This window comes from Ptychodera flava, chromosome 3 (assembly GCF_041260155.1).
Source record: "Ptychodera flava strain L36383 chromosome 3, AS_Pfla_20210202, whole genome shotgun sequence".
Classification (NCBI taxonomy): domain Eukaryota; kingdom Metazoa; phylum Hemichordata; class Enteropneusta; family Ptychoderidae; genus Ptychodera; species Ptychodera flava.
This window is the reverse complement of record NC_091930.1, coordinates 5,358,926-5,376,055: the sequence shown is the minus strand read 5'-3', so window position 1 is coordinate 5,376,055 and position 17,130 is coordinate 5,358,926. Positions and strand designations below refer to the sequence as shown.

Sequence of the window (17,130 nt, the reverse complement as noted above, 5' to 3'; positions counted from 1 at the left end):
ATAAAACAGAAGTGCAACTTGACAAGTAGGTAGGCAGTGACTAATTGGTTTAAAAAATTATGTTTGATTCATTGACAGTTTTTCATTGCCACTATTTTGCCCATCTTTCCATTCATGTCATTTATTGACACTGAATCAGAAGTAAGACATTCAGTTTTAAAATCTGAAGAAGTAGAAGAAAGACATTCGGGATTTAAATGTCAAGATGTAACCTTCTTCGAGGGAATGAGATATTACTACACAGCACCAATCACCAAATTTATATACAGCATGGTAAGAATCTAGTTATTAATCTTGTCACTGTATTGACTTGAACGCAAGCGCATTACATACTTAGTTTCCAACAAGAAAGCTGAAATATTAAGTATTGAGCTACAGCGACGCATTGTATATCACATTATTAGCCTGCAGCAACGCGTTGTATACAGAGTACAATGCTATTATTGTATGATAATGTTTTTCGACTAAATCATGATAACCATAGCAGCTCAATACCATGCATGAGCAGACAATCTTTCGCACTGAGTATTCGACAAAACCTTTTGACACTACTTTTAGAGTTATTGTAGTCTGCAAAACAGTAAAGGAGCTATAGAAATTACAAGGAAAGTTTCGGAATTCAATTAAAGTATAATTGAATACAGTGACTGTACCTGAGCCACTGATCAATTGTTTATACTTTCGTCAGTATAGTTCGCCTTTTCAACAGCTTATCCTGCCGTCGGTCTCAGTATATCATTACGATTAACAGTCCTGTCATTCACATAAGCTTTTTCTGTAAAACACAAGATCAAAAGACACTTATTTGTTATAAAAATATACGAATAACAAAAAATGAACATGTTTCTTCTGTGCATTTAATTCAGGTCTCTTACGTCTTACTGCTTTTATTGTTTGCCTTCTTTATCATGACTGACTTGAGACCCAATGGAGAGCCGAGTCGCCAGGTACTGTTGAATGGATTGTTGTTTTCTGGGTCTGTACTTTGGTTTGGAAGAAGTCAGACAGGTTCGTCCGTAACTAATACTTAACATTCAGTTTTTAGCCTTGTCTATAACAAGAGTATCCGAGTATGGCAGACGCATTTTCATGAAATTCAAGTTGAAACTCATTTCGAAGAAACAAAGATATTCAATTAATGAAGTTGAGAGAAATATGTATGATATTGAAACACTGTAATGAAGTCTTTAAGGAAGGGTTGAGTAAAAATCTTTCACGGTACATTCTTTATTGATAAATTTGCAAACCACATGAAATCAATAAAATAATGTTAAAATCATGAAACACGTGCAATTACTGCACTTATAATAGTACTGTTGAGCACTTTATATATAGCGTCTTGACATTATCTCTAACAGTTGGTGGCCCGTGGACCGGCATCGATGAAATACAGGCTCTACAGTTGGTTATCTGAAGGATGGAATCGATTTGATTTGGCCATGTATGTGCTGTTTGCAGTGTCCTTTTTATTACGCCTTGTACTTCCGCCATGTGGATTTGGAGTCGCAAGAGTTATGTACTGCATAACATTCATCTCGTTCTCCATCCGTTTCCTTCACATGGGTTTTGTGTTCGAGGGAGTTGGACCTAAGATTATCATGATTATAAAGATGGTAAGAGGAAACACTTGTGTTTGGTGTTATGTCACATAGCATGTGGTTAAAGTACCTGTGTTGGGTGACAGCAGAATTCTAACTTATGTAAAGATGTTGTCTTTGAATGTGGCAGAGTGTAGTTATGTTATGGAAAGGAAATCTATGATGCAAAAGTCGATTTATACTTTTCTGTTGCAGATGAAAGATCTTGGTTTATTCCTTTCATACTGATAATTTTCGTTGCCAGTTTCGGCATTGCCCGAGAGGCTCTTTCGAATCCAAATATGAAGCCTCATATTCTCTTGATGTTTCAATCATTGTATAAACCATACTGGCAACTTTACGGAGAGTTGTTTTTGGAGGAAGATGAAGGTATGTCAAATGTTTTTACATAATGTCTTTAAATTAATTAAACAACTTTAATAAGCTTGTGTATCTTATGTTGTTCAACCCTTCAACTTTACTCATTCTAGCCTAATAAAAACCGGAAACATAAAATAGCCATATTCAAAGGCGCAGTGGACAGATTGTATCCTTATGCTTGTTTTCTCTTAATTCTTTACGTTACAAATTAATTTACCTTATAATGACGTTAAATTATCAACCAACATATACATGAACTGTACAGAAATCTATCTCAGCATCTTCAGACCAAAATTTCCGGTTCTGAACTTTTTTAAAGTTGCGGTGGAAAATGCGACTCTCCACGGAGATGTTAGATCGGTTAATATCTGCACTCTGATCGACGGACATGGATGGATTTCAACAACTCTAACAGCAATCTACATGTTGATTTCCAATATCTTACTCATCAATCTACTCATCGCTATGTTCAGGTAACTAAGCGAGCTTTCACAAATTATAGTCATTTGAAAAGAAGAGAAATAAATTCGTTTCATTTCATTATAACGACTGCCATTGAACCGATATATGGCGTGCCGTTTTAGAAGACCATTGAAAGTTGAACATTAAGTAAAGAGATGTTTAGGCGACCATACTTTGATGAAAGCTACTTTATTACTTAAAACTTCTATAAACTATAAATTTGAAGTAATAGATTTGGAATTTGGAATTGTTTGGAAATTAAAGAGTAAATCGGAAAGTGTCAATTCGTCTTTTAGAGGTTTACTAAATATTTGAATTTCTTGGCTTCGTTTCATTTCCACCAGTTTCACATTTCAAAGAGTGCAGGACAAATCAGAGCTCATTTGGAGGTTCTATCGTTTCGGATTGATAAGCGAGTATCACAACCGACCAACACTGGTACCACCACTCATTGTTATAAATCATGTATACAGATTGATTATTGAATTGAAACAACGTAAGTAATATCTAATGGTATTCTAAGAAACATTTTGACATTCATTATGTGCAAATGCTCAATTGTCGTATGAGTGCAGACCGTAACATAAAATATATCGAAGCGTGTACTGACACAGAGCACATATATCATGTTTGAGACAATGAGTATTTCTTGTGTCTCTATCGCAATAACATAAGTTGCTACCATCCCGAAGAAAATAAATTCCAAGTTAAAATAAACACCTTTGGCACCAGCCTCACTTATTAGATGCATGGTAGAATTTAAGAACCGACAACACTAAACATTGCTGAAAATGATGAATTCGATCTTTCCATAATAGGATTTTCTCCGGATAAAGAAGAGGAGTCCAATTCTCTCCGTAAGTTTTTTTATTAACAATTTTCAAGTGATAAGTTATTTGTCAATAATTGGCCTAATAGTAATCTTTGGCCTAATTTTTGAAATCATATTTCGTGACAAATAAGAAAATGTCTTTTCAACAGAGAAGTTATCAAGATCACACTTGCCAAAGGAAGGATGAGATACCAAATAGTCGCATATAAGTTATAGAAAACTACTCTGTACCGTCGATCTATTGTAAAGAAGACGGGATGAAAGAATTCTTCACTATAAACGATGTCTTAAATTTATACACTAATGGCTGTAGTTTAAAGCTTCTCTTTCTAAATTTTGGCCACAGCCACATATCATGCACGACGAATGATCTCCTAACCACGAGACCTGGAATATCCTTACTTATCTTTACAACAGTATGTAGTCGGGAAGTGCAAACACTATTTTGTCGATGCAATAAGCGGGTACAAATCTAATGAATTATGTTAAGACTTAAGTCAATGTATTACTGCATTTTCCTGTAGGTGTCCACTTAAAAAAGGGCAGCCGTATTGATGAAGATGTGAACCTGTTTGAGAGTAAACACTTGCAGAGTTATTTCATCAAGGAAAGTATCAAAGAGAAGAAATCAAGCCAGAGCATGGTTACATCCGCCGCAGAAAGGTAATTCATTATGCTAATGCGTGCATCACTTTAATCATATTGTGCTAGGGATACCAAGTACTTTTCTGTTTATTTATTTACACTTTATTGAGCGGCCGAGTTACTGAAATAGTAATTTTCATCGGGGCTCATAAATTTTCGAAAAAAAAAAAGGAAAACTACATCTGTCAACACAAGAAAACAAAATTACAAAAAGGGGGACATTTCTTTAACATATTCTTTCAGTTTACATGTGAATGTGTCTAGACTGGTGAAATTTTTTCACTACAATGGGTAATGAATTCCAAACTTTCGTGGCATGGAAATGAAAACTATGTTGTCCAGTGCCTAAAACAAATCTTGGTTCATGACAATTCTCACGTGTGCGCAGTAAAGCGTGTAAAATAATCATGAACATTTCTTTGTGTAGTAAATAAATTAGATAAATATTATGGAGCATAACCATTCATACATTTGAAAATTAAAAGTGCCATGAAATAAAAAAATTCTTTGTCTTATCGACATAACATTAAATGTAGAAAATAAAGCATTTGAGATAAAATCAGTTGATAACTCAAAAAGTGTGCGTAACGCCCGTTTTTGAAGAGTATAAACTTTGTCAATATTATTTGCCATTGCATTACCCCAAACAACACAACACTTATCTAAAGTACTCTGTATGAGACCATGGTATAAGATAATACGACGATCAAAAGGGATATATCGACGTCATCTACGCTATAAACCAATTCGTTGACAAAGTTTTTTGCATAAATTATCTATGTGGACGTTCCATGATGACGTTTCAGCAAGAGTTACCCCTAAAATTCAACCACATTATACTTGAGGAATGAAAGTGTCAGCAACCTGTGCAGATAATGAACTGTGAGTTTGATTCAGGCTACTGCGCTAAGACTGGGTTGTAATCAGAAGGCATTTTGATTTTCTGGCATTAATTGGTATATGATTCGTAGTAATCCAATTTGAAATAGGAGTGATATCTTTTCGTATTGCATAGTTAACATCACTAAATTGCATTTATCCTTTGCTAACATTGTCTGCTCATCTGCATACATATGTAAGGTAGAAAAATTAACAAATAAAGACATGTCGTTCATAAAAATCAATAAAATAGGGCCTAAAATTGAGCCTTGTGGAACGCCTACTGTAACATCATGTCTAACAGAAATACTTCCCATGTAGTCAACAACCTGCTGGCGATTTGTCACATAAGAGTTCAACCAGTTAACAGTACAATCAGACACCTTGTACAAAAGGTACATTTACAGATATTTGAAGTATATTAGCTGATATACCTATGTTAATTATATGAGATTTCTATCATTAAACGATACCGAAAACTTCAAACGCCACATAACCACATATCAGTCAATTAGTGTAGAGTTTAAGGGTCCAAAGTTACGAAAGGGGTATTCTACCTCAGTATAGACGCACTTCTTTCCCTAATTTAACGAATTCCTTATTACATTTCTTTCTTATGCCTCGTCTCCATTTGTATGTGCAGATTAACTAAAGTGGAGGAAAGGCTTGATAACCTGGAGAAACATGTTGCAGAAATACTGAAAATGGTGTCAGCTAAAGAATTCAAGGAATCGAAAAACGGAGAAAAATATTGCAGAAATACTGAAAATACTGAAGAAATAAAGGAATCGAAAATCGCCATGGAGACATCCAGTCCTTATCTGAGAGATTCAAAAATGTATTACCAATCGAAATACCTGAAAATTGACCGTGGACAGGCGCATGCGCTAGTTTTGCCCATATTTCGAACGCAAAGGTTCAGCTGGCTGACCCCTGAGCAGTCGCTCTCCAGCCTTCTGATCTCGGTTGCAGAGCCGGAGATAAGCTTGCTACATGGCACCGCAGCGAGGACTACATCCTTATTTTGGAAAAGAAGAGCCAGAACGAAAACAGTCTCCGGACAGAGCGCGACTCCTATTATCACAATACTGTAGTGTATATTCAGAAATTCCTGCTTTAACGACATGGTAGCCAAGAATCAAGTGTACGTGTATAAAATAATTTCCTTTTTCTCATAACATTGTTAAGCTCACTTCATATATCAATAAAAGTATAAAAGAAGCGAATTAAGCTCACTTCATATATCAATAAAAGTATAAAAGAAGCGAATTCGAAGGGTCACGCTACAAATAAATAACATTGAGTTATCTTTGACCCCTCAATTTAAGCATTCCTGAGGCATACAAGACTTAGATTTTGTGCATTTTCATCCGAAGACGTTATAGGAGATAAATGTCCTTCATTACACTATAGGCCTACACCTTTAAGACTACATGTTGAAGAACCACATTTAATGACCAGTGGCACCTTTACGTAGCTGAAGGTTCCGAAATGCAAGTTGTTATTTTTTTTGGATTTTGTGACGAATTGCCATATTTTGCCATGACGTACATTGAAAGACCCTGGCAGAAATATCATGATTAGGGTTTCGTTACATCATTTATTACTTGTAAAACAGAATTATTATCCCAGAACATCTCATCTGTAAATTTTGTAAAAAATGCCAAGGTTTTCTGAACATTCACTATTTTGGGTGAAAATACACTGACTTGTTTGATTCTGTGTGTATATTCATCAAATGAGTAAAAACTACTCCAACTCGGATTTCTGAGTTTATTTATATCTTGTTTGTTCACATGAACTGCGTCTTTGCACAAGTATGGCAATAAAAATATACAGTCGCATGAAACATAGTGAAAAATTGATGTTTTGAGATTTTTCGTCATTGACACGCCTGTCAACAATATTCCATATAGAAATGATCTCAGTGCCCGAAATGTTGACGTAGGACGTTTTCTTTCATATGCACACCTTAGGCCTGCCACAGCAATAACAAGGTCCGACAGATCGTTTGTTATGAATTAAGATTAACTTGTCTGTGAAGTTTCACTGAAATGCGACTCAGAACTGTTCAAAATGAGTTCTGAGTGAAACGATAACGCAAACATAGATATTTCGTTATGTTTTAGTAACAGATTGTGAATAGAGGTCGGGCTAGCTGCTCCGACCGACCAACAGCTTTATGTACGTGAATCACGATGACCGAGTCACGCTCTATCGCAGCGAGATTGACGCCCATTTTATGACATTCAAACAGGATAACAACATCATTAATCAATGGATGAGAAGAAATGCATACTCTTGACGAGCCTATCTATACATATGCAGATATTTTTGACAGTGAGCTTTAGGATTGCCAGTTAAATTTGAGCAAAAGCTCGGAGATCCACCGTCCCTGGCAGAAGATTGGCAAATGTTATTAACGTTGTCAAGGGGCAAATGACATAGTAATTAGCATATCAAGTGCACTGAATCAAAGCCCTTGACTAGCGCATAGAAAAGGTCAAATGACATCATTCATAAGAGGTCATATTTGTTTGAGATCGCTCGGTGTGTGAGCGGCCCAAGGTCCACTGTTTGCATTGCATGCTGCATGTGTGCGATATTTCACAAAACATTTTACAGCGACTGTGATCTAACAAATATCGACTGATTCTTCGACATAACCAATTTGCAGGGTAAGATCTTCGCAGGATTGCATGAGTTTCATTTTTCATCGTGGGTTTTGTTTTACAAGAGTCTGGGAGAAATCACCACTGCTTGTTCTTGCAATACTATTTTATGTTGTACTACGGGACAGGATGTTGTTGCTAAACTTGTGGCCAAGCAGGAGAAACCGAGCGGCTAAAGAGCTGACAGTCTAGGCCATAGCCGCTAACATCGTTGTTTTGATCGTCGATCAACGCTCTATGATCGATGTGTCAGGCGAACGTTGTGTGTTAGTACCATAAGAATACTGAGATTTAGCCTTCGGCCCCATACTTCGATCCCGGGCCTTCGATCGACTATCCAAGCAAACACTGCAAGAACATGTGGTCTTGGCTAGCAACTCCAGTTACTGTAGTTCCACATCGTTCTCAGCCACTATTGTAGCAACTGACAAATGCCAGTGGCACTAAGAAACTTTGCGGATAACCAAAAGACCTCCGTTAGGTTCTTACTGCAGTTGTGATAAAACAGCAAAATCTTGCAAATGGCATGTAAACGTAGTACCCTTCAACCAAGGATCAGCAATGGGGGTAGTAATAGAGGGTGCATCTCCAACTTCTAGTGCTTTAAGGTTCCAAGGTTAATAAGCTCAGAACCCCCGAAAATTGCTCTTCCAAAGTGTGTCTCAGAGTTTTTTATATCTTGCTTATTTTTAACACAATTTTAAAGAAATCAACTAGGATTAAATTCACGCTCAGGAAGATTTTCTGGCATAAAAATTGTTTTAGAAAGTTTAAAAAAATTCTGAGACATGCTTTGGAAGATCCCTAGTACAGCTTGCACTGACACGAATTTCAGCCTTATACTGAAAGCATTAAAGTTGCAATATGGATCAGAATTAACCTTCATATTTCGAAGATTTAACTATATAGAAAAATCCATAACAATTCATTTGCAGATTCGACCATTAACAGGAACAAGGAGATGCTCTAATTTGAGTAAATGATTTGATTACCGAATATTTTCTGTTTTGGTACCTACTTTTTGCGAGAGTAAAGCACTGAATTTGAAACGTCATTTTTACTATCTGAATATGTACGCATGCGAATTTGGTAACGGTTTGCGAAAACAACGTATTAAGTCAGCGGTAACCAGGAAGCGCATGGGACATTGCATAATGAGGTAGTGAACACTGGAGGACCGCACCTACACATTAATCAATCAGGGAGCTATAAAGTGAATAATACATAGTAATGAGACCTACCCAATAAGGTCAAACCAATCAGCGTAATGCAAATGCACCTTAAATTACCAGCTGAACCAATCACTAATGTTGGTACATATGTCATGGACCTAAATTATGAAACAGGACTAATAGGACTACAGTACATTTTCTTGGATTTCTGTAATCTTTTAGGATTGAATAAAGAAAATCAGTTTGATTCCAAAAGTGCGCTTTTGACCTCAAAGTGGTCCCCGGGAAATTCAAAAGATTGTACACTCTGTCTGCTTTATTCAACTTCTTTTGCGTAATTGAAGAAATGTTTTAACTTGAAAAATGTAATATGCGACCTGTGAAGTATCAGGTATTAATAGGACTTAAGTACACTTCCTTGGATTTTTGTGAACTTTTTGTGTTGAATAAAGAAAATCAGTTTGACTCCAAAAGTGTCATTTTGACCTCAAAGTGTCCCCGTAAACTTTGGATGATTTTACGCTCTCTCTGCTGTATTCAGTATCGTTTATGTTAAGGAAAGAATGTGTTGATTTTAAAATTGCATATGCGACCTGTAAAGTAGCAAGTGTTAATAAGACAAGAGTACACTTACTTTTTTGTCTAACTTTTAGTATTGAATAAAGAAAATCAGTTTGACCTCAAAAATGTGCTATTGACATCATAGGTGTCCCCTGAAAATTCTGATAATTTTACGTTCGGTCTGCTGTATTCAACTTCATTAAGGTAATGTATTACTTCAATTGTGTCACTTTCTATGTAGGTATTGGATTTTTGTAAAAAATTATAAAGAAAAATAGCCTCCCCTCCCCCCCCCAAAAAAAAAATTGGCCTCTAGCCCTGTTCAGGTGAATTTCATATCTGTGCATTTGTAGCGCAATGCTGAGGCGTATAGATCGCATTCGTGTCATGGGATATCGCTACAGAACCGCTGCTAATCTGTCCATAGACCTTTTCCGTAGTTTTCTTCGACACCAATCAGTTTTTTTTTATTTACCTCGCAAAATAATAAATAGCTTATTTAGTCTTTGAATAAATGAACATGTACCTACTTTATCTCTTACTATCTATGACTCATCTTCTACTTCCGTTAATCATGTCATATGTGGCAACATCTAATTTCAACCGTTTTTGAGAGCCGTCGACTGTTTCTGCTCGGTTCTGAACTTTTGACAGATCCAACGTATTCAATACGTTTTACGCGAGAGGGCAAACGTTGCAGAGTTCGTTGACGTCGGCTCATGGAAAAATGGTTGAAAATACATGTTTATATTATCGAGGTAGCTAGCAGAATTAGACTATGGGTCGTGAACCGACAAGTGTTATAGTCCCGGTCGAAGCAAACTACCAAAAATGTCTATGGGTTGGCTTGTGGCGATGCATTTTTGAACAGCAAGAACGCCACAGCACTGCTGCAAATTGTATTTGATATCCGTTTATGTATTTAAGAGCAGCGATTAGAATGACTTCCAAATGTCGATATGACTTCAAATGAGTCATTTTATAGATAAGTCATGATTGGTATATACACTAGCCCTCCCCATGGTTAATTCTGTACTCTGCCCTTATTTTGTACATTTTTTCCAACTTCAGGTATTAAATAGCACCTGATATTATATCCGAAACGTCAGTGTGACAAAAAAGCGTCCGTTATGCGGTATGTGTCGTCAGACTTGAGTTTAACCCTTTCTTACCGGACATTTAGGATGGGGACCACTTTGAATTCAGGGACCACTTTGAGGTCTTCACACTCGATCGATTGAACGTACACAGTAGGTGTACAATGTGCGGCACTGACATACATGTATATGGGTGAGAAAAATCAAATACACGATCTTTTCTAGAGCTGTACTTTATCATATCGACATACTTAAATTTCTGAAACATTGTGATGCTACCAAATATGGCAAACGCAAAATTTACAATGAATTATCATTATATATGTCAAGTTCTGTCATCATGTCAACATCGCCCTCAAACGTGCACTCTATTGAGACGTCATCACTCGTGGTTGTACTTGTCACGTGCACAGCTGTTCTAGCCGCAACGTATCAAAGTAAACGTATATATGTGTGCCAGGATTGGTAAGAGGCTTAGCTAAGAAGAGTACTTCAACGGAGTATGGTCTATTTGCTTCAGTTTTACGGAAAAAATCGACAACTTTGATCCATATTGCAACTTTAAAACAAAGCATAGGGAAAACCGATTTTGAAAGGTTATGTAAACTACCTGTCACGTGATAATTACGTAAATAATGGTGACACTTTGGTAACCAAAATCTTGACCTATACCTACGCTTTCCGAAAATATATAATTTACGGGGGTGCTGGGCTTATTAACCACCAGAGAATTGATAGTTTAAAAAGGTCAATTTCTTGTCTAGAAACCTTAAACGTATTTGTGCTGGATTTATTTTCAGTAACATAACATATTGATCCTCTTTAAAAAGGAATTATTTTAATGTTCTCGGATTTTAAGCACTTGTACACAATAAAGGAAACAGCAAAACGGGTCATGGTTGTAATCTGCAGTTTCTGAAATGTAGCATAAAAGGATATCCATATACATGCACTTGCTTTACCAGTGCGAAAGACTCATCAACGGGAAAACAAAGCATAGGTGTACTTTATTAAATATACATGGATTTTATTGTCAGACACATACACATTGCAATTTGGTATCTAATGTTATAGATGTTTTTTGTAATCATGACTATATCGATAAAATGTTTGTAATATTCAGTAAGATATTTATATATAATTTGATAATGAATTCGGCAACTATACATATACAGTATTCATGTCTCAGTTGGAAATTACACTGCTCGAAGCTAATAGCAGAGCGTTATTATAATTATACCACAAATAAATTCGAGTACAAAGTAATAATATGTGTTAAGTTTCATGCAACTAGCAATCATTAGACTACCTTTATCCCGAGGGTAAGAGTAATCTGAAGATTGTAAAAGTAATCAAAAGATTGCTACATGCCTAGATGCATGAAACTCTAGTTTAAAGATATAATTATATATAATATTGGATATATGAGATATATGATAATATAATATATACGAATGTATGTATGTATGTATGTATGTATGTATGTATGTATGTATGTATGTATGTATGTATGTATGTATGTATGTATGTATGTATGTATTGTTACGTGCAGAGAAAACGAACAAAAGGGTGAACTCAGCAGTTAACGTTTAAACAAAATTTATTACGAAAAATAAACTAATTGCTAAGTCAGGGATAGAGTACAAGCTTTAAAAGTGTACAGACTACTTATCTCAGCTGGGACGGCAAAGCTCCAGTCTCAGAGTTGTAACAGTCAGTCGGATGAATGAACAGTCCTTGCAGGCTTGAAGCTGCACAAAGTCCACAGTATAAATCCAGCGTTGGCAGTGAAGGTCTTGAAAAGTCTTGAGAATGACTACTGCTGGAGTTTAGTAACACACAAGAGACACGATCCCAAAAGTCTGACTGGAAGCTGTGTAGTCCCTTTTATAAAGGCATATAAGAACAATCTAGAACTTTTATTGACATGCTAATTACTGTTCTAAAATTATCTCCCTTACACAACTAATCAACTTTCCAGAACATTCCAAACATGACTAATTGAATTCAAGGTTGTGAGGTCATTAAGGGCAGTGACCTTGAGAATGTTCTAGACTAATTGAACTCAGGTCATGATGAGTGTGGGGGAAATGACCTACATAACACACCCCCTCTTCAAAAAAGAAAATTTTTCAAAGAAAAATCTTTCTTTTATAAATGTAATCTTAAAAGTGTGAACAACAATAAGCTCTAAATACGAGAGAGACAGTCTGCAATTAAATTGTCTCTGCCTTTGATATGTCTAATGTCAAGATTAAACTCCTGTAACATTAAACTCCATCTTAGCAATCTCTGATTTTTGCCTTTAAATTTCTGCAGAAAAACAAGAGGGTTGTGATCAATATAAACCACTATTGGCTGATTTGAAGAAGTAACATAAACTTCAAAATGCTGTAAAGCTAATATCAAAGATAAACACTCTTTTTCAATTGTAGAGTAGTTTCTCTGGGATTTGTTAAATTTGCGTGAAAAATAGCAAACAGGATGATCTACCCCATGACTATCCTCTTGCAATAAAACAGCACCAGCAGCCGTATCACTAGCATCCACAGCTAATTTGAATGGCAAAGTGAAATCTGGTGCAGACAACACTGGAGCACTTTGCAGTATGGCTTTAAGTGTATCAAATGCCTGTTGGCATTGCTCTGACCAAACAAACTTTACTTTCTTTTTAAGTAAGTTAGTCAAAGGCTCAGTAATTGTGGAGAAATTTGGACAGAATTTTCTGTAGTAACCAGCCATACCGAGAAAGCGCATCAGTTGTCGTTTGCAGTTTGGTATGGGAAAACTTGAAATGGCACTGATTTTGGCATCAACAGGTTTTACCTCACCCTGTCCTACAGTATGTCCGAGGTAAGTCACCCTCGCCCAACCAAACTCAGATTTGGCAAGGTTGACAGTCAACATTGCTTTGCTCAGTCTCTCAAAGAACTTCCGCATGAGCTTGATGTGTTCCTCCCAGGTGTCACTATACAGGACGACATCGTCAACGTAAGCTGCACATCCGTCTAGCCCGGATATGACGTCGTTGATCATCCGTTGGAACGTTGCCGGAGAGTTCTTCATTCCGAATGGCATCACCTTGTACTGGAACAATCCGTCTGGTGTAACAAAGGCGGATATTTCACGAGCACGATCCGTCAGAGGGACTTGCCAAAATCCCTTCAGTAGGTCAAATTTCGTCACATACTTGGCTTTTCCCACTCGGTCGATGCAGTCATCAATCCTCGGGATTGGGAAAGTGTCTGTCTTTGTTAAAGTGTTGACCTTCCTAAAGTCCGTGCACATACGATAACTGTGATCTGATTTGGGAACAAGTATGCACGGCGAACTCCAGTTACTTTTACTGGCTTCAATAAAGTCATTGTCCAGCAGGTATTTGACTTCTTCCTGGAGATATTTCGCTTTCGTTGGATTCAGTCTGTATGGATGTTGTTTTACAGGCTTACTGTCCCCAACATCAACGTCGTGATAGATGACGTTTGTCCTCGTTGGAACATCTTGAAACAGGTGTTTATATTCATGGAGCAGTTCTTTCACCTGTTGTTGTTGTTCTGGCTGGAGGTGTGCCAACTTTGTAGACTCCAGCTTCTCCAGGATTTCTGAGTTCTGAAGCTTGACCGAGCCCAGCTTTGAATTTAGAGTATTTTCACTCAAGTCAGTTTCAGTATCACTATCTTCATAATGTTTTGAACTGACTGCACTGACAGGCTGTGTTATAGTAGGATTATCCCTATCCAAATATGGCTTAAGCATATTTATGTGGCATAACTGTTTTTGTTTTCGCCTGTCAGGTGTTATTATGATGTAATTTAAATCGCTCAATTTCTTATCAATTAGATATGGCCCAAAGTAACGAGCATGGAGTGGTTTGCCAGGAACCGGAAGAAGAACAAGAACTTTTTGACCTGGTTCAAACTTCCGTTTTGAGGTGTTTTTATCATATTTGGTTTTCATTGACTGCTGAGATGACTCAAGATTTTCTCTGGCTAATTCACATGCTTTAGAGAGTTTTGTACGAAAATCTGACACATATTGCAAAATATTCAGACAATCATCATCGTCTGATAGGAATTTCTCTTTAACGAGCTTAAGTGGGCCACGGACTGTATGTCCAAATACAAGCTCAAATGGGCTAAAACCAAGAGACTCTTGAATTGACTCTCTAACAGCAAAGAGCAGAAAATGAATTCCTTCATCCCACTGCTTCTCTGTGTCAAAACAGTAGGTCCTAATCATGTTTTTCAAAGTTTGATGAAATCGCTCAAGAGCACCCTGACTTTCTGGATGATAGGCGGATGACCTATACTGTTTAATGCCTAGCTGATCCATTACTTGTTGAAAAATACCAGACATAAAGTTGGAGCCTTGATCGGACTGGACACATTTAGGGAGGCCGAATAAAGTGAAAAATTTGACTAAAGCTCTCACTATAGTCTTTGTCTTTATGTTTCTCAGTGGTATGGCTTCTGGAAACCGAGTTGATGTACACATAATTGTCAACATGTACTCATTTCCTGATCTTGGTTTTGGTAGGGGCCAACACAGTCTATTAGTATCCTACTAAATGGTTCTTGAAATGCAGGAATTGGCTGTAAAGGGGCCTTTGGAATGGTCTGATTTGGCTTTCCTACCATTTGACATGTGTGACAAGTTTTACAGAAAGTGCTACATCCTGCCTGAGATTAGGCCAATAAAAGTGACTGAGAATTTTATGATAAGTTTTCCTTACTCCAAATGACCAGCCCAGGGCGTTTCATGGGCCAGGCGCAATATTTCAGCACGAAATGCCTCACCGAGGGCGTGGTTACCAAGCAACGGTCACCAGAGAAGACAACAATACACACGCAACATACATCGGCCTGACGGAGACTCCATTCAAAACAAGATATAATAACCACATGCTATCATTCCGCAACACAAAATACAGAAACAGCACCGAACTGAGCAAGCACATCTGGTCACTGAAAGATGCAAAGACAGAATACAGGATTGACTGGAAAATAATAAAGCGATGCAATCCATACTCCAACGTCACAAAAAATGCAATCTGTGCCTCCCCGAGAAATTCATACTCCTCAGATATCCAGAAATGTGCTCCCTCAACAATAGAAACGAATTAGTATCGACCTGCAGACACAGGAGAAAATTTTCTTGTGCAGTCACTAATTATTCAACCTTTTGCAACAAACAGGTGCCAACAAAAACAAAACAAAAGAAATCGTTTCCCGCCTAAAGTTTCAGTCGATCACAGCCACCCGATGAGTGTAGGCGGCTCTGCAGCCTATACGAAACAAATTGTAGTGGAAATGTAATATTTTAGATTATCCTGATCAACTCAGTGTGTATTTAGCTCTACTCTAGTATTGAGCACTCTACTCCAGCTGATCTTGAACTAAACAAGTATATATATATATATATATATATATATATATATATATATATATATATATATATATATATATAATATATATATATCATCTATCATATTAATAAGACTTTGTGATCTCAATCTTTGTATTTCAAAATAATTTATGATGGGACAGGTATCTTCTGATGTTTCCTTTAGTACTTGATCAATGCTTAAGATTTGTTGTTGTGCGTACGTTTAGTACGTTTTTCCTTGTTTTGTTTTGTTTTTTAATTAGCTGCTTTCAACATTAATGAACCGAAGTATAAGGCAAGTTTGTGACCATCTTTGTAAGGGTATTTAAAGGTATCCATAAAATGTACATAGCATTTGGTGCACAATTTGGGTCTTATCATCCTGTAATGGCGGCAATTATAAACTGCTCGTATTGTGCATCTGTTCCTCCAGGCAGACTTGTCTATTGACGTAATCTTCCAGACGTGCAACAGTTTCCTCCAGTTCGGCACAAAGATTTTCATAATTTTCACACTCTGTAAAGAGAAAAGCGCACAAAAGTAACTAGAACTCAATACTCAAACGTATTTGGATTACTAATTTGCGATCATTTATAAAAAAACCCTAAGATCATGTGGCAGATTTAGTAACCGGATATGAACTGAATATGTTCATGTGTTTAACAACAGGTTCATTAATAGAGTGCACTTCACAGAACAATGAGATATATGTTTATCACTATATGTAGCAGGTTTTTTTCAACTTCGTAGTGTACTCTCAGAGTTTAATCACTAATTACAAAACTTTATTTAATATGCAAATGAGCTGTTCATTAACTTGACACTGCTCAATGCTTTATGGGACAATTAGATATCCATCAGATCAACATTTGTAGCACGTTTTATTTAATTTAATGCTGTAATTTTAGAGTAATGTCACTAATTACAAAGTTCATTAAATATGCAAATAAACCCTAAATTAACTTGACAGTGTTCAATGATTCGTAGCACAATTGAATATTTATCAAATCAATATCTGTAGCACGTTTCACAAAATTTTGGTGCCGACATTTCAGAGTTATATACCTAATTACAAAGTTTATTAACTATGCAAATGAACCCTTAATTAACCTTACACTACTAAATGCTTTACAATACAGTTAGATATCTGTTGTATCAGTATGTGAAGTAGTTTTCATCACATTTGATGCAGTTATTTCGGAGTTATATGACTAATTATAAGACTTCATGAAATATGTAAATGAGCAGATTATTAAATTTACACTGCTCAATGCTTCTCAGTACAATTTGATATTTATCAGATCAACATCTGTAGCAAGTTTCATCAAATTTAACACCGTAATTTTGGAGTAATATCACTAATTACAAAGTTCATTAATATGCAAATGAACCCTTAATTAACTTCACACAACTAAATGCTCTACACCACAATTAGATATCTGTCGGATCAGTATCTACAGCACATTT

At 36.5% G+C, this 17,130-nt stretch overlaps 1 protein-coding gene across 1 annotated transcript; it reads left to right on the top strand.

Moving 5' to 3' along the window:
- The first annotated feature begins 2,280 nt into the window (after positions 1-2,280).
- LOC139129453 (transient receptor potential cation channel subfamily M member 5-like) lies at positions 2,281-6,033 on the top strand. Its single transcript, XM_070695085.1, has 5 exons — positions 2,281-2,431; positions 2,765-2,916; positions 3,239-3,277; positions 3,777-3,915; positions 5,420-6,033. The coding sequence occupies exons 1-5, from the start codon at positions 2,382-2,384 to the stop codon at positions 5,868-5,870; spliced, it is 831 nt and encodes a 276-aa protein (XP_070551186.1). The 5' UTR covers positions 2,281-2,381; the 3' UTR covers positions 5,871-6,033.
- Positions 6,034-17,130: the final 11,097 nt, after the last annotated feature.